The 26942-nt window shown below is 53.9% G+C and overlaps 3 protein-coding genes and 1 non-coding gene across 5 annotated transcripts in view; 2 read left to right on the forward strand and 2 right to left on the reverse strand.

Annotated features, from left to right (window-relative positions):
* The first annotated feature begins 65 nt into the window (after positions 1–65).
* PTRH1 (peptidyl-tRNA hydrolase 1 homolog) lies at positions 66–4325 on the forward strand. The gene is made up of 5 exons (XM_075560755.1): positions 66–219; positions 544–763; positions 1170–1269; positions 1399–1444; positions 1565–4325. The coding sequence occupies exons 1-5, from the start codon at positions 124–126 to the stop codon at positions 1748–1750; spliced, it is 648 nt and encodes a 215-aa protein (XP_075416870.1). The 5' UTR covers positions 66–123; the 3' UTR covers positions 1751–4325.
* CFAP157 (cilia and flagella associated protein 157) lies at positions 1963–7503 on the reverse strand. The gene is made up of 9 exons (XM_075560751.1): positions 7340–7503; positions 5127–5398; positions 4545–4698; positions 3875–4142; positions 3374–3504; positions 3033–3180; positions 2589–2755; positions 2231–2431; positions 1963–2008 (listed from the first exon to the last, which is right to left on the reverse strand). Exons 1-9 carry the CDS (start codon positions 7501–7503, stop codon positions 1963–1965), a joined length of 1551 nt encoding a protein of 516 aa, XP_075416866.1.
* A 10348-nt stretch (positions 7504–17851) lies between these two features.
* On the forward strand, positions 17852–17990 carry LOC142460650 (small nucleolar RNA SNORA79). The gene has a single exon (XR_012786818.1). It is a non-coding gene; the product is annotated as a small nucleolar RNA SNORA79 (small nucleolar RNA).
* A 6830-nt stretch (positions 17991–24820) lies between these two features.
* Positions 24821–26942, reverse strand: part of STXBP1 (syntaxin binding protein 1) — an 84362-nt gene continuing 82240 nt past the window's right edge. For both annotated transcript variants that reach the window (XM_075560758.1, XM_075560756.1), the window contains one exon: positions 24821–26653. In XM_075560758.1, coding sequence (XP_075416873.1) covers positions 26587–26653 — 67 coding nt within the window. In that variant the 3' untranslated portion in view covers positions 24821–26586. The remainder of the gene's footprint in view (positions 26654–26942) is intronic.

A 26942-nucleotide genomic window follows, 5' to 3' on the forward strand; every position in this document is an offset into this window, starting at 1 on the left:
CCACTTCCGCCCCCGTAGCCCGCCGGGGATTGGACGCTGGCGGCCGCCTCTGTACGGGCGACGACTCCTATTGGCTGCAGGCCCGTGACGTCAGGGGCAGAGGCCAGGCCGGCGTGGGGCAGCATGCCGCCGCCGGGCCTCTTGGGCGCTGGGCTGTGGACGAGCAGGGCCATGAACTGGCGTGTTTTGGAGCCTCGACCCGCGGGGAAGCGGTGGCTGGTGAGTGGAGTCGGCGGGCGGTGACGTAGGAGCGCCGGGTGCTCCAGTTCTGCCATTGCCTCCCGTGCAAAGTCCCCCAAATTCCTTGTCTTATTTTTTAATCCGGAAAATGGGTCGAGTACCACACTATTCACGTTCGCCTTCTGTCTCAGAGCGCCCTGCCCGCGTTCGGGGCACCACTTAGCCTTTTTGAGCTCCTGGATGTTTGGGGCCTCTCCGGTCCCTTCCTCCCCCCCCCCCCCTCCGCCCACGTCGTCCTCTCCTTTGCCCCAGGGAGTGGGGTGGGGGTGGTGCGGTGGTCTCATTCCCTGGTACCGCCCGTAGGTGGCCGGCCTGGGGAACCCCGGACTGCCAGGTACGCGGCACAGCGTGGGCATGGCAGTCCTGGGGCAGCTGGCACGGCGGCTAGGTGTGGCGGAGAGCTGGGCCCGCGACCGTCGCTGCGCCGCCGACCTCGCTCTGGCCCCACTCGGGGATGCCCAGGTGGTCCTGCTCCGGCCGCGGCGGCTTATGAACGTCAACGGGCGAAGCGTGGCCCGAGCTGGTGAGTGAAGGCACAGGGTTCAGGGACTAGAGAAGGGGGCACTGGGCTGTAGCACCCCTCCCTACCCACCCCCAAGTGCCGCATGGCCTTGGGTACTTGTAAGGGCCTCCGTTTCCTCGTCTGTGAAGTGGGGCTTCTTCCATCTCCTTCACTGCCATTGACTCGATTCCAACTCTTAGTTTACCGTATAGGACAAAAAACCATCTAGAACTGCTGTGGGTTCCGAGACTTTACCTCTTTAGGAGAGCAGAAAGCCTCATCTTTCTATTGAATGGCTAATGATTTTGAACTGGTGACCTATGGTTAGCAGCCCATGAGGTAACCCTCCTTATGGGAGCCCAGAGTGGGGTCCGGGCCCTGATGGGTGATGGTGATGTAACCAGGGTCACTGTTCCCCTGTGTCCAGCGGAGCTGTTTGGGCTGACCGCTGAGGAAGTCTACCTGGTGCACGATGAGCTGGACAAGCCCCTGGGGAAACTGGCCCTGAAGCTGGGGGGCAGCGCCAGGTGAGACCCAGCGCCAGTGAGGGTGGGGGAGGCATGCTGAACCCAGTCTGGGCAGGGGGACAGGGAGGGAGGGGCGGAAGGGCCCTGCCCCTGGGAGACACTAATTACTTTCCACCCTCTCTCTTGAAGGGGCCACAATGGTGTCCGCTCCTGCATTAGCTGCCTGAACTCCAGCGTGAGTCTGGACCCCCTCCCCACACTGTCCTGAACTGGGACTTGGGGGAGGGGGGCGGTCTCCATGGCCCCACCCCACCCCACACTGAGTTCACACTCTCGTCCTCTGGCTCCCCCACAGGCCATGCCTCGGCTGCGGGTGGGAATCGGCCGCCCTACGAACCCAGCGGCGGTGCAGGCTTATGTACTAGGCTGCTTTTCCCCAGCTGAGCAGGAGCTGCTGCCTCCGCTGTTGGAGCGTGCCACAGATCTGCTCCTGGACCACATCCGCGAGCGCAGCCAGGGGCGGTCCATGCTGAGCCCCTGACGACGGGGACGTGGCTGCTCGCCCAATCACAGTGCGTGTGCTCAGCCTGTCCACAGACCACAGCGCGGCCACGCCCAGCTTGCAGTGTACTCTCTTTATAGAAAGAACTACTTTCCTCTGAGCTGCCTCAGGCAGCCTATGAAATAAAGGTGGGGGTGGGGGTCAGTGGCCAGAACAGTCCATTTCTGGAGCAAGGGCTCAGTCGTCTTCTCTCACTTGGGACGCAGGTACGTTTCCGGAAGACTGAACCTTTTGAGCCTTTTCGGAGAACCAAGGCCATAAGCCTGTAAGAGGAGGAAAGGCAGGCTTGGAAGCTGAGGGCCCTCAGGATGCCCACTCACCTTCCCCGGCCTGTGGTGCAGCAGCCCCACTCCCAGGTGAAGCCTGAGTTGGCTGAGACCTGCCACACCTTTCTTCGGAGCAGCCCACTCATAGCCCCAAGGCCACACCATTGCGGTGTGGCAGAGCCCTGATGCACACCTAGGGTTGGCGGCCCCTGGCACCCTCACCGCAGGGTTGCTGGTGGCTGGGAGACTTCCCACTCGGGTGGTGTGTGACAGCAGCCGAAGGTCCTGGGAGTTGAGTGCGAAGTGTGTGGGGCGCGGCACCAGGCCCAAGTCCCCCGGCTGGTAGCGTGTGATGCCAGACAGCTGCTGTAGGAGAGGTGCCACCTTGGGCCGGCTGTGGGTGGGTGGGGGGCTGGTGTTATCACTTCCCATTTCACAGACGAGGAGACTGAGGCTCAGAGAGGCTTTGGGAGTCAGGCTTCTGGCCCACAGTTGGTTGGGGACCTTGGCCGTGCTCCCCAGAACTGCCCTTTCTGAGGCCACCTGCTCACCTCATCTTAGGTGGGTCTTTGGGAAGGGACTTCCGATGGGGATGTACAGCCTCTTGGGGGATCAGGGATATAGCTGAACTGAGCATGACCAGTAGCTGCTCCAGCATCTCTTTGTGCTGCAGCTGGGAGACCACATTGAAGTCCACATCCTGCTCTTGGGAGTGCATCTGTCGGAAGGGGCAGGGTGTGCTGTGGGATCGGAGCCCCAGCCCCAGTGCTCCCTGGCTCTGGTGCAATATCTGGCCTTTAAATGGGAGGCCGGAAACCACAGGGGTCCTCAGAGAAAGAGTGCAGCTATTTTGAGACTTTGAAGGGCTTGCCAGGAACCCTCGGCAGAAGAGGGAGCCTCAGACCCGCATCCCACCTCCTCCACGAGCTCCTAAGTGAGCAGCTTCAGAGCCTGGCTGGCCAGCCAGCACCCCCCTTTCACCACGTGCTGCTCACCTGAATGGCCTGTAGGAAGGAGGTGGCCTGGGTCAGCGTCATTTCCAGGCTAGCCCGAACCTTCTGCTCTTCGGTCAGCTGCTGCTGCAGGGACTGTGCCTTGGCCCGCTCTTGCTCCAGCTGCAGGTGCAGCTGTTCATTCTGGCTCCTGGAGTTGGGCCATGACAGGAAGCAGCTCTCCCAGCCTCCTTTGGGCCCTGCTACTTCTCTGCAGTCCACAGGGGCTACCACGCAGCCCTGGGCCTCAGACTGTCTCACAGGGAAAGCCACGGACCCTTGTCACGTGGCAAACAGCCTGGAATCCATTGTGCCCCCCACCCCACAGCCCCCTCCGGTCCCACCTCAGTGCCTGCTCATCTTTCTGCAGTTGCTGGAATTGCTGCTCCACGTGGTCCTGTAGCTGGCGCAGCTGCTCCGCCTCTAAGGTGCACTGCCGCTGCTGGTGGCACTTCTCCGTCAGCATGAGGATGAGCTGTGGGGGCAGCAGGGGCCTTCAGCCAGCCCTGCTTCCCTAGCCCTGGGCAGAGCGCCTTGCCCAAATGCACCAAGGCCAGTCAAAACCCCATAAGGAAACGGCCACAGCTGGGCAGAGCCCCAACGTTCCCAGGGGTGGGCTCCACTCCAGGAAGCTAGGGATGTCTAAAGCAAATGAAAGCACAGAGCAGGGCCCAGCACCCTGCAGCTGCCCCACCTCCCCGCCAGGGAAGGCCATTCCTCTCCCTGCCACTTCCCCACTATTACTTTTCCAGCCCAGGCTCCACCCTTCTGGTAGGGCAGGGCCCCAAGGGGCCCCTCCTGCTTCGTGTGCCAGATGCCCGGTCTCGGGGGCCAGGCAGGCGTACCTTATGGTGGCTACTGCTGTGCTTGGTCATGAACTTGTACGTGTTCTCCAACAGCGCTAGCTGTTGATGCAACTTGCAGTGGGCGCCATGGAGCTGCTCGTTCTCCTGCAGCAGCTGCAGGCCTTGCTGGGACAGCTTGGCCAGCTGCAGGGTCACCGTGTGGTTTTCCTGGATGGCTCGCTTCGTGGTGTCCCACATCTGGTTACTGGCCACCCTGCGGAACTCGCTAGCCACTAGGTTCACACGCTGAATGATCTCCTTCTTCAGTCTGGGTGGGAGTGAGGTGGGAACTGGGTAGTGTGGGCACGGGCCCCGGGCACCCCTGGCCTTCTGGGCCGGCGGGAGCAGGGCCCCCAGGAAGGAGTTGTTTCATTGTAGCCCCTTTGGTACCTTTTGAATTGTGAACCTCATCAACACGTTACCTGTTACCTATTAAATAGCATTTCACTCATTCAGTGTCTGGAGGTTCTGTAACGCCAGGGTGAGATTGGGGGCTTAGCTCCCCTCCCTACACCCCACCCTCATCCCCATCTCCATACATCTATCAGGATTCTGGAAAGCACTCAGCCCATGAGGGACCTGAACAATCCCAGCCCCCCCACAGTTGAAAGCCGAGGCCCGAGGGCTGGGATGTGCCAGGGCACAGCGATCAAGCCCCTGGCCTGCCCACCTGTCCTTGTCCAGCACAGACTTCTTCTCCAGGTTGTACACGTAGTCCTTGTAGAGGTTCTCCTGCTTATGCAGTTGGCTCTCCAGCGTCTCAAACTTGCCCATGAGCTCCTCTTTCTGCAGCCGGAACTCCTCCAGAGCTGCCAGCTTCCCCCCTGCCCACATCCAGGTACAAGGCCTGGTGATACCTCAGGTCTCTGCCCTTCCCTCCCTCCCTCCAAATCCTCCTGACTTCCTGTGTTCCCTCCCTCTGTCCCCTCCAAGAAGTCACCCTCAACACTGCCCCCTTCAGGAGAGGCACCAGAACCATCTGGGGCAGGCACTGATAACCTTGTTCCAGCCTCCCAAGTACCCTTGCCAGCTGGGTGGCCTCAGGCAAGCCATTGCCTCTTTGAGGCGCTTCTCCTTTGCGAAAGGAGTGGGAGCACCCGCGGAATCACGGGAGCAACTAGGGGAGAGGATGTGTGGGAGGCAACCAAGACCTGTTATTTCCCAGGGGTGGTCATCCCTATCTCCCAGGGCATGAGCTCAAGGCCACACAGACAGGTCGTGGCGGGGCTGGGATTGGCGCAGGGCCCCTCACCAAGGATGATGTTCTCCGAAGTGAGCTGGTCCTTGGTCTCCTGAAACTCATGACGCACCTGGGCCAGCTGGGCCTCAAATGCGTCCTTCTCCATCTCCTTGGCCAGCTGCAGGCTCTGCAGCTGCTCGTTGAGGTCAGCGATCTCGTCCACCCGTTGGTTGAGCGTGCGCTTGAGGAAGGCCACGATCTCCTTCTTGTTGGCGGCCAGCTGCTCAAACTCCTGGCGGAACAGCTTCTCCTGCACTGAGAGTTCATCCCACTTACGCTGGTACCTGGGGTGGGCAGGGCACAGGTCTTGGGGGCGGAGCCTCAGGGGGAGGCCAGACGAGCCAGGCCTCTGGTACAGCTGGGCCCCACCCCTTCGAAGGAGCATTTGAGGTTCCTGCCCTCTCTGGTCCCAGACCCTCCCAACATTGCCCCCCAATGGGCCACCCGTTTGGAGCCTCACCACGCGCCCCATGGGGGCTCGTCAGAGCACTGGAATGTACATTCCTGGAGGACAAAGTCTCTGTTACGGTCCAGCTGTGTCCCCAGCAGCCGAGAAAGTGCCTGCTGCGTATGGGCGTGCAGTGTGTTTGTGGAATCTTTAAAAGCCACCCACAGCAAAGGAGGTAAGCCCGTTTCACAGTCAAGGACCAGAGGCTCAGGGATGTGACAGGAGCCAACCCCTAGTTAGTGACAGAACAAGAACTTGAACCCAAGTAAGTCTGACTCTAAAGCCCAGATCCTTAACCACAGCACTGCTGACTGCCAGCCAGGGCCAGCTCTGCACCCCTCCTGAACCCTCCGCCACTTCCCACTTCCAAGCCTCTGCCGCAACCGATCTCGCCCTTAGCCATGGAATGAACCCCGATGTTGCCGCATCTGCCCTGTCTCGGATGCCCTCCTTCGCAGTGGCCCTGTCCCACCAGGATGGGAGGTGTTTGCACCCACCCCCAGGTGGCAGCTATGTGTCCTCTGCTGCTACGTCAGCATTCTAGGGGCAGAGGGCTCGGCAAATAGCATGGAATAACTGTCAACTGCACTTTCTCCAAATATACCCCATCTGTTCCCAACTGGGAGTAAGCTTCAGCGTTGAAAGGGCACTGCATCGACCTCTGCCGGCTGTCGACGGAACCACTGGTAAAAGTTGCAGTGCTGGCTGCTCCGTAATGTACTCACGCCCCTGCGTGCTGGGCGCTACTGCCATGGGGATGAATGGCCTGCTTTCTGGCGCACAGAGATGGCCTGACACTTTGACGAGTCTGGCTAGGGGGGGCGGTGGCTGTATGTATGTGTGTAACCGGGAGGCCAGTGCTCCCAAGTTTGAGCCGCCTCCTCTCTGCGTCTCCGTCCCTCACCTGTGCAATGGGGATGACGACCTGTCTGCAGTGAGGACGCAGCCGGCACCAGCCCCACACCCACGTGGCGCACCTGAGGGTCCTGCTCAATCATATTGGCTGTGCATGTGCGCCACGTCATGTAGGGAAGAGCAGCTGTCGATTTGCCCCCAAAGGGGGCTGGTATTAGTTTGCTCTCCTTGGGAGGAAACCTTCAGACTAAAAACAGATGAAGAGTCACGGGGTCCAATGGCTGTGGAAGTCGGTGGGCAGGCGGCGGCGGTCCACAGAGTCACCGTGTGGGCCCAGTGGTCCAGGGTGTGGACGGAGGGAATAGGTCCCCCCTCCTGCCCATCCTTCCCGAGTGTTAAATCCTGCCCTTTCACCGAGAGCATGGCCCCAGGGGCAGGTGCAAGACCCAGGGAGATTGGGGCTTGCCTGCTGGGGTGGGGTGCTCAAACACTCTGCCATCAAGTCGATGCCCACTCACAGCGACCCTATAGGGCAGGGTAGAACAGCCCCCGTGGTGTCCAGGACTGCACCTCTTGACAGGGCTAGAAAGTCTTATCGTCCTCCCTTGGAGAGGGCTACTGGTTTTGAACTGTTGACCTTGCGGTTAGCAGCCCAACGCATGACCCTCTGTACTGCCAAGACTCCTAGTGGAGGTGCTAGTGAGCATAGACTCCCAGAACTCTGGAGAGCTGACATGGGATGAGAAATCCAATTTCTCTCCAAATCTTAAAGCCACTTGAGGTTGGGATGACCTATGGGGAAGCAGGCTGGGGGCGGGGGGGGGGGGCACGGTGGGGCCTGGGTACCAAAGGAAAGGTCATGACCGAGCTCAGGTCAGAACACAGAACTCCGTAGCAGGCCCAGCTCCCTTTCCCCACCCACCGGGCCAGCCTGTCCTCCAGGTCTCGGATCTGGATGTGATAGAACTCCCGCGTCTCTGGGTCCAACACCGTATCCGTTGCTGCACCGGAGTCCTTCTTCCCCCCTTTCTTCTTCTTCCCCTCGGGCTCCTTGCCCCCCTTGCCGGCCTTGATTTTGGGAGCCATGGCTGGTAGTGACCACTGCTGGAGGTCCCCTTTAAGAGGCCAGGTGGTTGCTAAGGAAGTTGAGTCTACACATAGCAACAAGCTGAAGGATTGTGGCTGGGCTTAAAGGGACCCTGGCCTCCTCCTAGCTGGTCAGTGGACAGTCTCCCTTTCCAAGGCGGACAACATCACAGTCACCTGGATGCCCTGACCATGTCTAGGGTCAGGATGCTAGCCTCTTGGGGGCACTCTTGGGCTCTGGGGTAACCCTTCTCTCCCTCAAGTAGTTGGGGTGGTGGTGTTGGTTGCCAGCGAGTCGACTGACTCAGAGTGACCTGGGCCCGGTCCTGGGCCGTCTGCACATTGTTTTTGATGCCTGAGCCCATGGTAGGCGCCATGCCAATCCGTCCTTGAGGGCCTGCCTCTTTACCAAGCATAACATCCCTCTCCAGACAACATGTCCAAAGGCTGTGAGAAGCAGCCCTGCCATGCTTGCCTCTAAGGAGCGCTCTGGCCATCCTGCTTCCAAGGTCGACCGGTTTGTCCTTTTAACAGCCCATGGCGTTTTAAATATTCTCCAGTACCACCATTCCAATGCGCCAATTCTTCTGCAGGCTTCCTGATTCAGGGTCTGACTTTCACATGCATGTGAGGTGATTGAAAATATGCCTTGGGTCGGGTGCACCTGTGTTTTCAAAGTAGCATCCTTGCCCTTCAAGACTCTAAAGCAGCGGTTCTCAACCTGTGGGTCGCGATCCCTTTGGGAGTGAATGACCCTTTCACAGGGGTTGCCCGATTCATAACAATAGCAAAATGACAGTGATGAAGTAGCAACAAAATAGATTTTATGGTTGGGGGTCACCACAACATGAGACACTGTATGAAAGGGTGGCAGCCTGAGGAAGCTTGAGAACCGCTGCCCTGCAGCCTTCTTGTGCAGCAGATTGACCTAAAGCAACACGTCTTTGCGTCTCTCGAGTGCTGCGTCCATGATGAGCCTTGATTATGGATCCAAACAAGACAAAATCCGCAACGTCAACCCTTCCTCCATCGGTCCTGATGGTAGACTTTGGGCCCAGGTGTGGGGTGTTGGCCTGCTTTACGCTGAGTTGTAATCCACACTGAAAGCTGCGATCCTTGATCTTTCTTCCCCAGCAAGTGCTTCCAGGCCTCCTCACTTGCAGCAAGCCAGGTTGTGTTGTCTGTATATTGCAGGGTGGTAGTAAGCCCAGATAGTAAGGAGTGGAAATAAGCCACAAGGGGACACTCAGCTCCATTCCCCTTGGGCATATCAAGAGGTTGGAGGCACATCTGCCCAGCCCTACCTCTGGCCAGACTCCCTTTCTGTAGCTCCCAGCCGGGTGGTAGCAGCCTGGGGCGTGGGATAGTGAGGGTGGGAGGTGTTCACTGGCCAGATTCCCTGGTTAGCAGCTGTTGCGCCCCAACCAGACTCTGCCCCTTCCTCTCTCTCTCACTGCTGGACACCTGTTTGCGTGCTTGCCCGCCCCAAGCCCAGGTGCTTCTGGGACAGCGGCCAGTGCGCACCGCAGTCCCACCTGTGAGTCAGTGCGTGGCTACGGCTCTGTCCCGAGTCTGGTGACTAGGGCAGGGTGAATTTCATGTTCCCAAGCAAATGGGGTTTGTTTGAGGGCCGGATCTTGTGGAGGAGAGGACCTTCAGGTGGGAGGAGGGGCTGAGAGGGGATGGTGAGGGCGGGTACTCACTACTGGCCAGTGAGGTCCACGGAGCAGTGGTTGGTTTAAGTGGGCTCAAGTTTGAGCACCGTGTCTCACAGCTAGTGTGGCCTTGGGCCAGTGGCCTGACCTCTCTGAGCTATAAAGCATGGAGAGTAACAGTACCTGCTCCCACAGACTGTTCTGTGGTCTCAGCGAGACCTTGCCTATAAGTCCCTGCACAGCGGGGCGGCCCCGCACGCAGTAGGCACTCAGTAAGTGGTGGCCAGTGCTGCCGTCAGCTGTGCCAGTACATGAAGCTCCAGCCTGCTTTGTGGGTGGGTAGCTTCTGGAATTTCCAATACCTCTGTGCCCCCAGCCCGGGCCGGGCTCTTTCCTAGGGTATGTGCGTGCCAGCTGGGGCAGAGACGGGACTGGCTGAGGCCAAGAACACCCCTCGCTCCTGTGCTCAGGCTTGCACCAGTATTCTTAGGTAGATCCTCCAGGCAGTGCGGTGAACTCTGTGTTCCTGGCGTGTGTGGTGACATAGGCCCCAAAGGATAGCAGCCTGGCTCAGTGCCCAGCACCCGGGGGCTGGCAGCAGTGCTACTCAATCCCCCCAAAAGAATGTTCCTCCTGCCCCCCACTCCCACTCCTCTGCCCTGTCACCACCCCAGTAGGCAAAACAACTCTCCTGACAGGAGTCTAGTTCAGCAGGGGTTCCCCATGGTGTTTCCTAGCTGCTTTTCTCCCTCTGCGCACCCCCCTTCCAGCTTCCACCTTCATTTACCCATCTCAGGGCAAAATTTCCAGCCTGGCTGGGTATTGGAGTTGCAGGCGACCACGAGCCCCCAAAGGATGTCAGCTCTGAGATCCGAACCAGCCTGGGTCTGAGCACCAGGCTTGCTCCCCAGGGTCGGGTCAGGGGCGTTTGTGTGGCTGCAGTCACGTGGATGGCACCAGTGACCTGCGGGACTTCTAGGGCAGTCTGCATGGGGTGGGGACAGGTTGGAGCGAGATCCTTTTCTGAGATCGGCTTGCTCCCTGTTCCCAAGCCCTAGGCCATCAGCCTCACCCCCATAGCCCCCGAACACACACACACCTCACTTTGGCTTCTCTTCTCGAGCTGTCCTCTGCACCCTTTTGGAGATGGTGAGGACAGGCATGGAACGGCTAGGCTTCATGGGTCTCGAAGGCTGTGTGTCAGGGCCAATCAGAACCAAGCAGAGGCATCTGAGAGGATTCCCCAAGCCACTTACAGACTGAGCAGCACAGAGTTTGGGCATCTTGTCCCGGGGACTCAAACACCTTGAGCAAACACAGAACAGTATGCTGAATCTGACCTTGGGGTGACTCCTGGTCAACCAGGCCTAAAGATAACATCACAGTTAACCTCCTGTGCATGCCTAAGGCCTCACCCTTCCCAGAAGGTTCCCCTGGGGAATATCCAACATCCTACTCCCTGGCTGAATGGGGGACAAAACCAAACCCATGAACTCCCTGAGCCTCCTGCTGCGTGCAAACCCAGTTGTAAAGGGTAAAACTCCAACAGTAAGTGGATGGGGCCACAGACTAGGATCATTCAGTGCCTGAAGCTGACCCGGGAGTAATCCCTAGAGGTAAAAAGCCTGAGCTGGGGGCTCCTACAACTCTTATCACCATCCATCCATCCATTGTGTCAAGCACATTTGTACATTTGTTGCCCAGGGAGGGGGTTATATGTAGATCCTTGTGATTGGTTCCCCCTTTCTACCCCACCCTCCCGGTATCGCCACTCTCACCACTGGTCCTGAGAGGTTCATCTGTCCTGGATTCCCTGTTTCCAGTTCCTATCTGTACCAGTGTCCATCCTCTGGTCTAGCCAGATTTGTAAGGTAGAATTGGGATCATGATCGTGGTGGGGGGTGGGTGTGGGTGGGGAAGCATTAAAGAACTGGAGGAAAGTTATATGTTTCATCATTGCTATACTGCACCCTGACTGGCTCCTCTCCTCCCTGCGACCCTTCTATAAAGGCTTTGGGTCCCCACTCCACACGCCCCCTCATTCACAATGATATGATTTTTTTGTTCTTTGATGCCTGATACCTGATCCCATTGACACCTCGTGATCACACGGGCTGGTGTGCTTCTTCCATGTGGGTTTCGTTGCTTCTCAGCTAGATGGCCGCTTGTTTACCTTCAAGCCTTTAAGACCCCAGATGCTATATCTTTTGATAACCGGGCACCATCAGCTTTCTTCACCACATAAGCTTATAAACCCATTTTGTCTTCAGTGATCGTGTCAGGAAGGTGAGCATCTCAGAATGCCAGGTTATTAGAACAACGTGTTCTTGTGTTCAAGGAGTACTTGAGTAGAGGCCCAATGTCAGTCTGCTACCTTGATACTTAACCTATAAATGTATGTACATAGACCTATATCCCTATCGTTATTATTAATATATTTACATATGTACATACCTATGTTTATACCTCTATAAATGTCTTTTGCCTCCTAGTTCTTTCCTCTCTTTCCTTTTACTTTCCTCCTGCCCCAGTATCATGTTTGACCTTCATTTGTCTCTCAGTAATTCCTCTCACCTTCATTGCACTTGATCAACTCCCACCAGGCTTTCTACACCCTCCTCGCCATTGATTTTAGATCACTTGTTGTTCCTTGTCCCTGGGTCTGTTGGCTCCCACTCCCTTTCCCCCTACTCCTGCTTTCCCCTGTCCCCCCCAGAACCATGGATCCCATTGCTTTCTTTTCAGGATTGTTTATCTTGCCTATCTTATATATAGATAGACATGAAAAAAAAGGGGGGGCGGCTATATATAGTTCCAGGTCTGTCTGCCGACCCTTCTGTTTTCTGATGGCGTCTGATGAGGTGCCAAGCCCTGCCCTCTGAGTCTATTTCCGGGATTCCTCGGGGACTTTGTTGCTTTGTACTCCTTGCTGCTCTGTTGCACTCGGGGAGGTGGGCAGGCTGCCTGGGCACAATTCCCAAACTGTTTCTCCAATGCTGTCCCCAGCAGTGCTGTCTGTGAGGGGCTGTTGTGTCTCTTTGTGAGACCAGCCCTAATGTCCTCTCTGTGCCTTGGCTGCTCCGAGCAGGAGTGTCTGCTTAGTGGACCACATGGCGGTGTTCTCTCTCTCTCTCTCGTTCCCTCTTAGTTTGCTCCCATGGAAGTTTTTTTTTTTTTAAAGTAACTTAACAAGTAAGCAACTGAGCAAACCATGTTGTTGCCAAAGCCAGACAAATGGGATTTAAAAATAGAAATGTTTTATGCCTCAAAGGACAGCAGCGACATGCAATGACAAGCCACACAATGGGAGGAAGAGGTTGTAAACGATGTGTCTTGTAAGGGTTGCATCACTGAGTTCCTTATAGGGCCCCTTCAGCCAGTCTTAGCCACTCCCACAAATGGCCACGGGGACATGCAAACCGGTCGTGTCTCCTCATTTCCTGTGGGGTCTGGGTAAGAGAGGGTGAGGACAGATACTAGTCGGATTATCTGATTCGATTGTGAGTGACGTTTACAGGGTTAATTGTGATGGTAAAAACTTGGAAATCTAGCGATGGGATTAGTCAATTTTGCCACCCTCAAACTCACTGCTATTGAGTGGGTGCCGACTCATAGTGACCCTATAGGACAGGGTAGAACTGTCCCAGTGGGTTCCAGAGACTAACTCTCTATGGGGAGTAGTGGCGAGCAGTGAAATTGGTAGCCACTAGGCCACCAGGGCTCCTTTAGCCACCCTTCTGGGTTTCAAGTGAGCCATCTCAGGGCGGCAGGGAGGGAGAAACAGGGAGAGACAGGATCGGAGGTGCATCCTTGGGACCCTGAGAGCCTCCACACCTACCTGCTTACTGCGGGGATGGAAGGCTCTGACTGCAGAGAACCAAGAGCATGAGACGCTCAGTGACTTGCAGGCCCACAGAGCCAGTAAAGGGGCAGGAGGCCAGCTTAGTCAGGGAAGCCAGGTTGTCTGAGGGCCGGGCGGGTGGGCAGGTGGGGGTTGCGGGGGCTGGAGGTAGGGGTGCCTCATTGAGCACTTGCCAACTGCACTGAAAGAGTAGAAGCCAAGGGTGCGGCTGAGAGACCACGGGCCAGAGTGAGGCATGCCTGGGAGCGCCCGTGAGAAGAGGCTGTCCTGACGGAATAATTGTACACTTTTCCGTTGCTAGATTAATCCCATAATCACGAGTATTGCCATTTCTGTGAGTTATTGACCCCAGCTGAGCAGCGGTGCGCTGTGGGCGGGACGGTTGCCGTCAATGGATAAAGCAGGTTGGAGGTTGGTGGCTTGTCTGACTTCTGCCTCTTAGGAGCTGCCCTCGGGCTAACATCCCTCCCGCTGGTGAAGCCAGAAGAGAGCAGATGCCATCCGCCATCTCTACATGTTCTTTAAAACCGATGCACTCAGATCTGGGAGGATGACGAGGGAGTGCCGGTCTGAGAGACTCACAGGGGCCGGTTCCACCCTGCCTGTAGGGTCGCTGTGAGGCTTTCTTGTCTCAATGGCAGTGAGAGAGAGACCACACAAAGACAAAGCAAAGCTCTCCCCACTCATGATTAGAGTAACACATTCAAACTGAGGGTGTGCAAAGGCTCTGAAAAGACGTTTCTCCGGAGAAGATATCAATCAGCACACGGAAAGACATTCACCTTCCTTTCCGTGTGGGAGAGCAAATGCAAATCACACCGATAGCGAGCCAGCCGCTACTTGACATCAGCCAGCATGGCTGTCGTGTTAAAAAGACAATGAGCAGGTGCTGGCAAGGACACTGGGAACGGGAACCTCACTGCCCTGCTTCAAAACAGCAGCCAACTCTTTTTTTTTCAATGATTCTTTTTCCAGGTAGGGAATATCCACAGCAGGACATACATTAATGTGGATAAACCTTGAAAAGGTACTCAGTGAATGAAGCCAGTTCCCAAAGAGCCATGTGTTGCATGATTCTATTTGTAGGAAACCCCAGGAGGGGCTCCCCTAGAGGCGGGCAGAGGCTGGGAGGATGGGCAGATGGGAGACGCCACTGGAGAGCTAATGGGCACGAGACTGCTTGGGGGTTGGTGAAAATGGTCTAGGATTTGGTGGTGCGTCCCTCGCACCCTGTGAACAAGCTCCAAGATGCGCGGCGTGCTTTAAACGGTGAGCTGGATGTTCGGTAACTGCTACCCGATGACGTTCTTAAAAAAGGAGATGGTTATGTAGTCTGGGCTTGGATCCCAGTCTCAGCCCCATCCCTTTGCAGCTCAGGCACCTTGGCAGGCAGATCCAGCTCAGGAGCCTCAGTTTTCCAGTTGGGAAAGCGAGGGTTATAAACAGTGCTGGTTCGCAGGGTCCTTTGAGAAACGCAAGTGAGCAACGGGCCAGGTGGAAGGCACCTGGTGGGTCACCAATCAGCGGTGGCCGTGATGAGAATCATGAGGACGACTGGAGCATTGAAGCGAAGATCTAACCCCCCTGTGGGCTGTACAAGGGGAATGAGTTGGCGGTGGGGGTGGGGTGGGGCGGGCTTGGGTTCTTCAATTCTGGGATAAAGAGCCCAGGCCCATTTTCTAGGAGGGCCGACACTCAAAACACCCAACTCTCTTAAAACTTATAATTGTCTATTTGAGATACACACCGCTGAACCTCCAACCATCGACCAACTCGCCGACACTGATAATATGCGTCCCTCTTACCCTCTTTGCCACACTCTTCTCCCGCATGAACACCGGCTCACCGCCCCCCAGTTTTCTTACCTACTCTCCTGAGTTGCTGGTGTTAATTTGATCTCATCTAGGCAGCTTTTAGGGAGCCCCGGTGGCACATTGGGCTGCTAACGGCAAGGTCACCAGCCGCTCCCGGGAGAGTGACGTCTAGAAGTTCCCAGGGACAGTTCTCCCTGGTCCCATGGGGTCGCTGAGCGCTGGCACTGACTCCGATGGCAGGGAGCTTGTTGAGCATGACGCAGTTTTCAGGAGAACACAATGCTCAAGTCTCACATTCTTTACTAATCAAGCTAAACGGTTGAAATCGCCAACTCTAGGTTGGGTTGGGGGTGAGGTGTTTCCATGATTAAATGCTCCATTCAGTCATGCTATTTCTTGATTCAGCTAATGGGCCCCTAGCCGTGTGCCCGTCAGAAGTTGAGCAGGGCTCTGCACACCCACGGAGTGGCATGTGGCGTGGTTTGGTGCTAGGAGGGGTCAGTACAGAGCAAGTGGGGGAGGGGCAGAAAGTGCTCCTATCATGGACTCCTTCCTGGGGGGATGGAGGGCACTAGGTTTGAAGGAGAAGAGATTGCCGGATGCTGCCAGCGTATGGATGGAAGGTGGGAGAGAATGCCGTGGCCGAAGGCAGGGCATCTCCAGTTTGGTCCAGCAGGGAGGTTGCTGTTTAAAGCAGCAGCTAGGTTAGACCACACAAGTCTCCCCGGCCAAAGAAAGAGCTGACTTTGGGTGTAAGTAACATTGGGAACACAGCTTCCAAATGGCCTTGTGCAGGGCACCCTAGTGCACAAGGTGAAAGGTGTGAGTGAAGCCAGAGCTGCCACCTGCAGTGAGCATTCTAGAACCAGGTCTCCACCTCAATGGTTACATTGAATCCTCACCGAAGTCTTAGATGGGAGACACCCATCTCATGCCTGTCACACTGGCCCCGGGAAACCAGCTGTCAAAACCAGGCTCCCCTCCAACCCTGTGCTCAACCACAACGCAGGAGGCAAATACTGGGAACATGAGTGCCCATTCTCTTTGGAAACAGCTAGTCTGTGGCCATATTATCAGGTAACCCCCAGATCCGGATGATGGCAGTGAGGGGCCAGAACCAGGTCTAAACATGGTGAAACAATGGTGCATCATTTCATCAACTCACTGCCTCACTCAAGTGACCACAGCCAACGAGAACCAATCCCTAAAGAGCCCAGCTTGAGAAGACCCTGATCCTAGGGCTTCCGCTTCCCTAGTGCTTAGCAGGGAAACCGTGTCTTAACCCCCAAACCCTGGCCAACCATGAAAGAAGCTCAGCTTTTGTTTTTCGAACCCTGAACTGGCTTTTTCTAAGTATCAGTGTTAGACACACAAAACTCTCCCGTGGAGACTCGCAGGTTCACTTGTAGGCCTTGAAACTGGCTTCCTCCTTAGCTGACAGGAGCAAGGAGCCTGCCAGGACGAAGGCGCTTCACCAAGGACTTCCTCAGACTTGGTGGCTTCTGTGGGTCTCCTCTCAGTTGATGCTGTGCCGTGGGGCAGCTCTGGGAGGGGCTAGTTTAGCTGTGGAGACACACAACTGAGGTGGGTTCTTTGGTCCATGTCTCTCGTGCCGGTGGTTCTCTTACTCATCTGAGATACTGCTCCGGGCTGGGTATTGGAGGCTGCCAGGGCCAGGCTCTGGAGGAGGCAAGCGGCCATCTCTCCCTCCTTCCTGGGTCTTCTGTTATCTGCAAGGAGTGCTTCCACAGCCCCTGCATCTGGGAAATGGTCCGCTAAGGTGGGCACCAGTCGACCACGAATAGGGGTGTAGGTAGAAGGGACTAGCTTGTGGGGAGGTGGCTGCACACCGGGGCACCATGGACTGCTCACAGGAATCGAGGGAGTGGCTTCTTGTAATGCCAGCGAGAGGAGGGCGATGGGGAAGGAGCGCATCCATATCTCAGCCCACTGACTGTATCTAAATCTGGAAAAGCACAGATTCCGTTTCATTAGCACGTCAAACATGTCCCACAATTCAATCATTCCATCATGTCAAGGAGAGTTGTACAATGGCGGCCACGTTCCATTCTAAAACATTTTCTTCTTCCTTGGAGTCATTGTGGCAAACAGATACACAACAGAACATTCTCCAATTCCACAGCTTCCACTTGTGTGATGCAGTGTCATCGCTTATAATCTTCGTGTTGTCCCACCATTATTGGTATCGGTTTCCAAATTAATCTACCCCATTGACATATACTCAGTGCCTCCTACGGGACAACTCCTTCCCCGCCACCCCCGGTGACCATGGGTCCAGCCTGGGAATAACTGAAGGAAGGCTGGTTGAACCCTTGAAAGACTGCCTTGTGATCATCTTTCACACTTAAACCAAAACATCCCCAGAAGTCTTCTTAAAACTAACCGAATTTTGCCTAACTAGTAAAAAAGTCTGCCTTAAGCATTCTGTTGTCTTTTTTAAATAAAAAAACATTTAAATATGTTTCTTAGCATTCTGTTCTTTTAAGAACTATCTATATGAGATCAAAGAGACAAAGGCAATTGGAAAGGTGGCGTAGGAGCCTTAGGGGGCAGGTTTATGTTAATGAAATCGGGAGGAGTGATTCAGAAAGGGAGGCTGAGGACAGTCAGGCAATGGATATAATTGTTGGATGGCTGTTCCTCTCGTTGCTGGAAGCGAGCTGTGTTAGTCCGGGTAGGCTAGAGAAACAAATCCAGGGAGGCTCATATATCAAAAAGTAATTATATCTTAAGGAAACTTCCCGCCGAGTCCAGCTCAAGTCTGTAAATCTGATATTAGCCCATATGTCCAATACCAGTCCATAAATTCCTCTTCAGACTCACACAGCACATGCAATGATGCTGAGTGCAGGAAGCTTACAGACCAGTGGGTGGAAAGTCCCTCTTCCAGGGAGGAAGAGGGGAAGCCCAGAATCTTCATGAATGGGCCACGCCCACAACAAGGACCTGATTGACAGCCTCAACTCCACCCCTGCACTCAATTTATCAAGGTGACATGAAATGATGTGACTGTCACACTCAGGCAATGAGAATTTAGTCCTTCAGAGAGCAAACCTGACTTGCCTTCACTCAGACCACCATGGGTTGGGTGGCCTGTCCTCTGGTGCTTCTGATTTTTTGCAGAGTCAAACAATTATAAAGAAAAAAAAGAATTTAATTGATGTCACTAAACTGCATGTGGAAATGGCTGAATTGGTGTATATTTTGCCGTGCTTTGTTCTCAACAATAACAATGTTTTAAAAGAAAACAATTTAAAAAATAATTTTAAAGTACACATAAAACTAAATTAGAGTAGTTTCCCACCAATGAGAGAGAAGACATTGTTTGCAGCAATTCAATCAGGGCAGGGAATTCATGTGGATCAGTGGGTCAAACGTCAAGGCACTGACATTTGGTTGTGTCACTATTAATTTATACCGATTTGGCGCATCTTACTTAATTCATGGAATGGCAGCATATGCCAGGTGGTTTTCTGTCTTGCTCTTTTTTAAATAGTGGTTTGGGTGATGAAAGTTTCCAGAGCAAACTAGTTTTCCGTTCAACCATTTATACACATTTTGTTTCGCAATGTTCATGTGATAGTTAAGTTTATTGTGCTAACCTGGTCAATAGGAACATGTGGGGTTAATCAGTGGCAGGTCTAAGAGATAAATGGCTCTGTAAGGCCCATCCCTGTCTCTCTTGCTCTGGTGATCTGACCAGCATGCTGCTGCTTTAGCTAGTTCTCTGTCTCAACCTGTGTGCTACACTACCTGTGGGCCAAGCCAACCGTGGATCCTGTAGCTAGAGCTTGAGGCTCCTTAGAGACCTGGTTCACCAAGCTGCTGTTCATCACTTGAGCTTGAGGCTGGTGGATCCTGTTGCCTTGTATTGCTTGAGTTTGACATCCCACTTGGATATCCCAGCTTGCTTTGCTAAACTGCTGAGCTAGGGACTGTTGTTGATGCACCCAGCTGTGTGCTGCCTGTGGGCAGACTCCGCTGTCTGCTTCCTTGATCAGGGGCCTGGCAGCCCAGGTGAGTTGAAGGACTTACAGTATATTAACTATTCCATGTACGTGAGTTGAACTGGGCCTTCTGTACTGAGGTGTAGACTAATTAGCTGTTAGATTACTCCTCGCTGTATAAACCTATCCACCATATATATATATCTTGGTTTTGTTTCTCTAGGGAAGTCTGTCTAACACAGTTAATGATTCAAGTCAAACATGAGTAGATTTGGCCACTTACTGAGATAATCCTCTGCTCTACCACATACTGGGTTTTGATAAGTATGTCACATGCCCAAATGTTGGAAGGGAGAATGTTTGAGTTGAGAGAGGATAGCAATAAATAAATCCTTGTCACTGAGAGAGACTTGTATTTGTGCCTTCCAAATAAAACAAATCCAACAGGAGGCAGAGATTACTGAACAGGATCATCCACAAGTAAACTTTTGCTGATGATAACTTACAAACGGTTGCAGCAGCCTGTGAACAGAGGAGCTGCCAAATGTTGGTGCTGATCAGAAGGAGACATGGAGCAAGGGCTAGCACTGGTGATGTCAGGCTGTTGTCTGGAAGCAGAGTAACTGAGTAATGCCGAGCCGTTGAGAATCATGGCTCAGCGAAGTTGATCCACATTTGGGGGAAACACAATTTAATCCACAACGTCATTTATCCCAGTGGGTGTGACGTGGTATCTCATTTGCTTTTTTTTCCCCAATCATTTTTTGGGGGCGTGTACAACTCTTATCACAATCTATATATACATCCATGTATCAAGCACATTTGTACATTTATTGCCATCATCATTCTCAAAACATTTGCTTTCTACTTGAGCCCTTGGGATCAGCTCATTTAAAAAAAATCATTTTATTAGGGGCATCAGGTCCTCATTTTTCCCCTTCCTCCTCCTCCCCCCTCCCTCCTCCCTCATGAACCCTTGATAATTTATAAATCATTATTTTGTCATATCTTGCTCTGTCCCACATCTCCCTTCACCCACTTTTCTGTTGTCTGTCCCGCTGGGAGGAGGTCAAAGTAGATCCTTGAAATAGGTTCCCCCTTTCCAACCCACCTTCCCTAAGCTCTCCCAGTATTGCTACTCACACCTCTGGTCCTGAGGGTATCATCCGCCCTGGATTCCCTGTGTTTCCAGTTCCTATCTGTACCAGTGTACATCCTCTGGTCTAGTCAGACTTGCAAGGTAGGATTCGGATCATGACAGTGGGAGGTCGGGGGGAGGGGAGAAAGCATTTAGGAACTAGAGGAAAGTTGTATGTTTCATCGTTGCTACATCGCACCCTGACTGTCTCGTCTCCTCCCCAAGACCCTTCTGTAAGGGGATGTCCAGTGGCCTACAAATGGGCTTTGGGTCCCCACTCTGCTCACCCCCTCTCATTCACAATGATATGAATTTTGTTCTTTGATGCCTCATACCTGACCCCTTCAACACCTTGTGATCACACAGGCTGGTGTGCTTCTTCCATGTGGGCTTTGTTGCTTCTGAGCCCGATGGCCGCTTGTTTACCTTCAAGCCATTAAGACCCCAGATGCTATCTCTTTTGATAGCTGGGCACCATTAGTTTTCTTCACAACCTTTAGTTGTTCACCCACTTTGTTTTCAGTGGTTGTGTAGGGGAGGTGAGCATCATGGAATTCCAATTTAATAGAAGAAAGTGTTCTTGCATTGAGGGAGTACTTGAATGGAGGTCCAATGTCCCTCTGGTTCCTTAATACTAACCTTATAAATATAGGCACATAGATCTATTTCCCCACCCTCATGTATAAATATATTTGCATATGTACATGTCTTTATCTAGACCTCTATAAATGCCCTCTGCCTCCCAGCTTTTTCCTGTTTCCTTTGACTTCCCTCCTGTCCCACTATCATGCTCAGTCCCCCAGGGTTTCAGCAATTCCTCTTATTTACATTACCCTTGATCATTCCCAACCAGGCCTCCTACACCCTCCTCACCACCAATTTGGATCGCTTGTTGTTCCCTTGTCCCTGGGTTTGTTAACACCACTTCCTTTCCCCCCACCTCCCCCTATCCTATGTCCCCACGGAACTATCAGTCCCGTTGTTTTCTCCTCCAGATTGTTCAGCCAGCCTATCTTATTTAGACAGATATGCGGAGATAATAACATGCACAAAAACAAGACAGAGCACAACCAAGCAGCAATATACAAGAAAACAAACCAATGACAAAAACAAAACACAACAAGAAAGAAAAGCTTGTAGTTAGTTCCAGGATCGTTTGTTGGCCTTTAGGTGTGATTTCCAGTCCAGTCTGTTGGGGCACCAAGCCCTGGCCCCAAAGTCCACCTTCAGCATTCCCTGGGGACCTCGCCGCTCCATTCCTTTGCTGTTCTGTTGCATCCCTTAGTGTTTTGCATCGGTGTGGCGGGATCTGATCGGGTGCAATTCCCTCACCGTGTCTCTGGTATTGTCACCTTTAAGGCTATGGGTCAGTGAGGGATCTCATTTGCTTTTGATGTGTCATTTCCCTGATGGCTAGTGATGGGTTTTTATTTGCTTATTTACCAATTGTATATTTTCTTTGGAGGAAATGCTTATTTGTGTTTGGTGCATTTTAAAATTTGGTTTTTGTGGCAAGTGTTCTTTAGTGAGGGCGGTGCCGTGGTTGAGGGCTCCCCTGCTAACGGGAAGGTCAGCAGTTTGACCCCCAGGTGCGCTGAAGGAGGAAGCTGAGGCAGTCTGCGCTAGTGAAGATCCACAGCCCTGGAACCCCTTGGGGCAATTCTACTCGGTCCGATGGGGTTGCTGAGTGGAAATTGAGTTGATGGCAGCTGTTTTCTGTTTGTCACTCCCCTCCCCCCGTTACTTGTTATTGTGGTTTGGGTTAACGTTTATAAAGAAAGTTTACAGAGCAAGTTAGTTTCCACGTTTTTGATTTCTTGACACTGGTTGTGATCCCACAATGCACCAGTGCTTTTCCCACCTCTCCCTTGTGTTTCCTGTTCCCATTGGTCCTTGTGTTTTTGTTTTAAATATAGTCTAGATAAAAACTCATCAAACATTCCAAAATTGCCTACATCCCTCCCATTTTGTGGGCTCCCCTCTATCATCCTTCACGGCCTCCTTTGAAGCGGCGGCGGTGTGTTTCCTTGCAACGGTGTCCAGTGCGCTCTGTTCGGTGTGCGTTTGTTGTCCTGCCGAATGAACAACGGTCGAACTCGGCCATGCAGGCTTACGCCCATCTCGTCTCGCTTTGGTCCATGCTGAGTGGATTCTTGTGTATGTTGTAGGGTAAGACTCGAACACCACTCTTTTGCCTCAACCCATGGAGTCGCTGCGTGGCCTGCGCATTGGACAAACTAGTCTATCTCCAGTGAGTGGACGTGTCACTTCTATCATCAGTTGACTGTCACTTTGAGACAGGATTTCTGGATTTTCCATCCTAGTCCGTCAGAGCGTTTGTCCGTCTGTCCCTGAGGAGCCCTGGTGGCTAGAGCAGCCCACTGAGCGCGAGGTCAGCTGCCCTCCGGGAGGAAGAGCCTTCCTGCGCTTGTGAACACTGACGGCGCCAGGAACCCCAAGGGGCTTCTCGGTTCCTGGGAGCCAGTCGACTTGATGGCAGTAAGCTTGGCTTGGTTCGGGTAGTCTTATATTGCCTCGGTAACTGTAGCTTTGTATTCAATTTAGCCCCCCCTTTCCCACCATTTCATGGCCCCACCTTGATCTTTGGATCGCGTGCTTACTAGGCCACACTCGATGCTGCGGTAAGTTGAGCGCTCTCTGCCCCTGCGCGAGTTTACCATCAATGGAGGCTTTGGGGAGGACTTCTTGACCCACCGCTCCTCGGTGCTGGGTGCCACAGGGAACCGGGGCTCCGGCCGGGAGCTAAAAGGTCCACTGCTGGATGGGCCAGTGACTGATAGACGCAACCAGGGAGAGCTCTGGGATACACCCACGGGCCTGGGGGACCGGGGGTCCTGGGAAGGAGGAGGAAGCAGTTTACTTGACGGCGCTTAATGAACATTTGGTTCGAAATCATTTCGAATTTTAGAATTCCGATCTTGATCCCATTCCCAGGCATTCTGATAGAAGGGAGTCAGTCTTGCTGTTCCCCCCGCCCGGCTGCAATTACCTTTATGACTCACTGCACCTCCGTGAGCCTCAGCCTCCTCATCCATAAAATGGGGACGGGCCCCCCACTATAGACAAGGCACGGGAGGGGTCTGCACGGAGCAAGAGCTCAGTAAACAGTCACTGCCACCATTACCTCCTTAAAACAAGGCTCACGAGACTGTAGCGGGGCGGGGTGGTACAAATTCACCAGCTGGCTTTCAGTTAGGGTCCTTAATGCTCTTCAGGCGATTGGGATTGAAAGAGACAACAACCATGCAGAAACAGCGATTCCTACACAGACTCATTGCCCTGTGGCCATCATTCTCGTAGTTTCCACTGTGTCTTCAGTCCCAGCAGAAGGACCACTCCCCAAGCTGGACCAGTTTTCTTTTTTTTTAAAAACATTTTATTAGGGGCTCATATAACTCTTATCACAATCCATACATAAGCTGGACCAATTTTCGTTTCTCCGGTTCTTGAATAGTCTGAAGCCCAGCAGGACAGCCACCGGCTCCCACTGTGGAAACGCCAGTGCCTGTGTGCCGGGTGTTGTGGTTGCAGGCACGGAGCAGGTGAGCAGTGGACACTGATGGTGGCCTGATGGCATGACCAGAACGCACTGCCACATGTCTGAGTAGAGATCGACCCCCTCAGCCTCTGGGGTGGAAGCACGGGGTTGACCCAGAGCCACTGCATGTACAGGTACTGCCCAGGCTGCTGGAGGCACAAGACAAACTTTGTGGACTGTCCCTAAATGTGAGCGAAGCCTAGTGAGCTAATTTATTGTGCCAACCTGGCCGATAAATACATGTGGGGCTAATTGAAGGGCGGAGGGATAAATGGCTCGGTGAGCCTCACTTTTGGAGTTCTTGGGTCTCTTGCTTTGTGGTGGTCGCAACAGGGTGCAGCTGCCTTAGCCAGTTCCCTGCTTCAGCTTGCAAGGCTCACTTCCTGCAAGACATCCCTGAGGAGAAGCCACATGGACCTACCCCGATGCAGCCCTGGGTGCTGGAGCAGCCGTGTGGAGACCCCTGTCAGCTCTGAGATGCTTAAATGCTTACTGATTCAGCTTTCCTCCTGCAGTCGGCATCATTGCGTGTGTTCTGTGAGATGGAGGAGGACTTTGTGGATTGGTGTCGGACATATGGGTTAATGTTGGACTTGTGGGCTTGGGCAGCACTGGGTTGGGATGTTTTCTTGATGCACACTCAACCTTTATAGAAAACCCTCTCTTATGCATGAGTTTCTGCGGATTTCTTTCTCTAAAGTACCTAGACTATTACACCAGGTGATGCTGTGGGTTCTGTTGGGCTGCTAGTCAAAAGGTCGGCAGTTCAAACCCACAGACCGATTAGAGGGAAAGAGATGAGACTGAGCAGCCACCCTGTGAGCACCCAGTTTCCCCGTCTGCTGCCATTCCCCTGTAGCTCCGTGAGTGTGAGAGGGCCTGGCTAGCACTGGCTCTATAGCCTGGGCTGGGTCATCTTCCTGAGGTAAAGCTGCTTAATAACAAGTTATTTCGTGTACATAGATGAGTGTTGTCTGTCTAGATGACCGGGCCTAACAGTGGTGAAGTGGATTAGGCTGCTAGCTAAAAGCTTGGCAGCTCAAACCACCTGCAGCAGAAAGGTAAGGCAGTTTGCTCTGTACAGGTTTCTAGCCTGGCACAGCCTAGGGAGTAGTTCAGTAGGCTCACCATGAGTCGTAACCAACTCAACAGCAGAGGTGGTTTCTTCTGGGCGACCATACTGCAAATCACAGTGACCTGGGTCCCGGAGATCCTGGGCCTGGGCCAGATGTGGCCCACCTCCTCTGCCGTGGGCCCCGACGCCTTTCCCCTCCCACCCTCCCCGAGTCAAACCGAACCAGGAGCCACCTTGGACACGGCGGAGGGCGCTGAGTGTTGATTTATTAGACTCCAGTGCTTTAGTACAGAGATGATACATGTTTGTGCTTCAATACTTTCAAACATCGAGATTCGGAGAGTTTCAAGGTAAACAAGTTTCAAGACAGACTAGCTTTTTTTTTTTTTAAATATCCTTTTGTTAAATTATTTTTATATAAATAACAGAAAGGAAAACCAACATGTTTAACAACAAGGTCCTGAAGCATGAGCATCGTTTGGGCACAGGGAGGGGACAAAACAGGCAGCTGACAGGTCAGAAACTGAATCAGTGCAAATATCTACAGTTCTGTTCTAGGGAAATAAGGTATCTTAAGGGGGAGAAGGAAGACAGAGAGAAGAGACCTGAAAACTAATCTTGAGCCAAAAAGGGGGTGGTGGGGGGCGGGGGGCAAAGCCTGGAGGAGAGACCACCACACTGCATCTAACGGGGCGGGGTGTCTTCAGAGGGAAGTGGGCATTGAGCTGGCATACACCACGTTTGCAACAACGTCACGAGACAGTAATATACACATGGTCTGCGGGAGTTCAAGGGGAGAGGGGCGGGCGGGGGACATTTGTTTGTGACGTCCACTGTCAGTATAGTTCACGACCGCAGCAGCAGCAGCAGCAGAACTAGTGTGCTCACTACCGGAGAGTCGCTCCGGCTGGGGGTTAGCCAGGCACCTGCGTTTGCATCGCTAAGTTTTGCTTTAGAGCTATGTGTTAGTACAGCTAAACTTTCACACGGAGCCAGCCTACAGCGGTCCTTTTCTCTTCCAAGCACAGAGACATATGACCTCCACAGACAAAAAATAAAGTGACAGGAAGTATCTGAAACGGAGGATAATCTGACAGGAGCAGTGACTGAAGGGATCTCAGGGACCATCCTCGTGGTTTGGGGTCTTAGGGCCGAGAGCTCATCTCTACGGGCAAGGGCCCTCTGCCCGGGGCTCCCGACCCCACTGTTGCTGTCCACCCTGCCCCTGGAGCTGGAGCCGGCTGCCCACGCTGCACAGGAGCCCGCTAAGGAAAGGCTGGGGAAGGGGGTCCGCTCACCAGGACGCTTCTCCAGGAGATGGACGCCTTGGGCTGGGAGCTTGCTCTTCACTCGTCTGGGCACCTCCGGTGGATCCCAGAGTGACTTGCTGCAGGACCACAGGCCAGGGAGAGTGCGTGACCTGACACCCAGCACCCGTCCTCGGCCACCCCGCCCAGAGCACGAGTCACTGTGAAAGGCCAAAGCTCTCTTCCACCTCTAACCTCCCAAGACATCACTGCGCTTCTCTGGGTGTCAGCAGGCGCCCAGGGGCAGGGACAGGCGTAAGGACAGCAGATGGACGCTCAGTTTGAAATACTCCCAGAACACAGACACGGCTGATCCCCAACAAGGACCGGGACAAACCCAGACAAGGTTGTCCCAGCACGTGGAGGTCCACCACTCCACTCCTGCCAGGGCGATGGGCCAGGGGACAGAGTCACGCACGATAGGGAGAAGACATCCACTCATTCCTAACGGAGTTCCCACACCACGCCGGCAGCGTGTCACTCCCACACGGATTTCTCTGTCTGAGATACATACAGAAGATACTCTTGAAAACACAATGCATGGTTCCTTTAAGGGCGTCATCAAACACCAGAAGGCGGTGCGTGCGTGCGTGCAGAGCTGTGGGGGGGGGCAGTAAAGTAAGGGGTGCGAGGGGGCCGCGGAGCGAGAGGGGAAGAGGCTGCATTGCACGGAGGGGCGGCTTAGTATTTTAACTGCTTATTTCTTCATCTGTTTTGTTCAGCTTCTTCAGCGTGTCCAGCAGTTTCTGTGGAGTGAGAATGTGCGTGGATCCTGCGGGAGGCAGAAAAGAGAGTGAGCTTGGGGGGACTCGGTCCAAATCGCCTTTTGGTCGCGTCCAGATCCCAGACCTGTAGCCCTGCCTCCCCCACCCGGGTCTAGGTCTCGTGACGAAAGGGCCGGGGCCTGGGCGCTCTATCCAGAGAGGCCAAGGGGAGACTTAGGGATTACGGGGGACCACGCACACCCCCAGTTTAGGCAAGAAGGGAGGAGCGGGGCTCAGTGCCATCGTCCAGCTGACAAGGCAGCCCCGCTGCCAGTCCTCCCTTGAACCTTGACGTGA

The sequence above is a fragment of the Tenrec ecaudatus genome, chromosome 10 (assembly GCF_050624435.1).
Source record: "Tenrec ecaudatus isolate mTenEca1 chromosome 10, mTenEca1.hap1, whole genome shotgun sequence".
Classification (NCBI taxonomy): domain Eukaryota; kingdom Metazoa; phylum Chordata; class Mammalia; order Afrosoricida; family Tenrecidae; genus Tenrec; species Tenrec ecaudatus.

Excerpts from the sequence above, each read along its gene's own strand:
- CFAP157 (XM_075560751.1), bottom strand. The coding sequence starts at position 7,503 with ATGGCTCCCAAAATCAAGGCCGGCAAGGGGGGCAAGGAGCCCGAGGGG. Across the intron at positions 4,699-5,126 it reads TTCGGAGAACATCATCCTTG|GGGGGAAGCTGGCAGCTCTG; the intron begins GTGAGGGGCCCT and ends GGATGTGGGCAG. Across the intron at positions 2,432-2,588 it reads AAAGACCCACCTAAGATGAG|CCGGCCCAAGGTGGCACCTC; the intron begins GTGAGCAGGTGG and ends ACCCACCCACAG.
- PTRH1 (XM_075560755.1), top strand. The coding sequence starts at position 124 with ATGCCGCCGCCGGGCCTCTTGGGCGCTGGGCTGTGGACGAGCAGGGCC. Across the intron at positions 764-1,169 it reads GCGAAGCGTGGCCCGAGCTG|CGGAGCTGTTTGGGCTGACC; the intron begins GTGAGTGAAGGC and ends CCCTGTGTCCAG. Across the intron at positions 1,445-1,564 it reads TTAGCTGCCTGAACTCCAGC|GCCATGCCTCGGCTGCGGGT; the intron begins GTGAGTCTGGAC and ends GCTCCCCCACAG.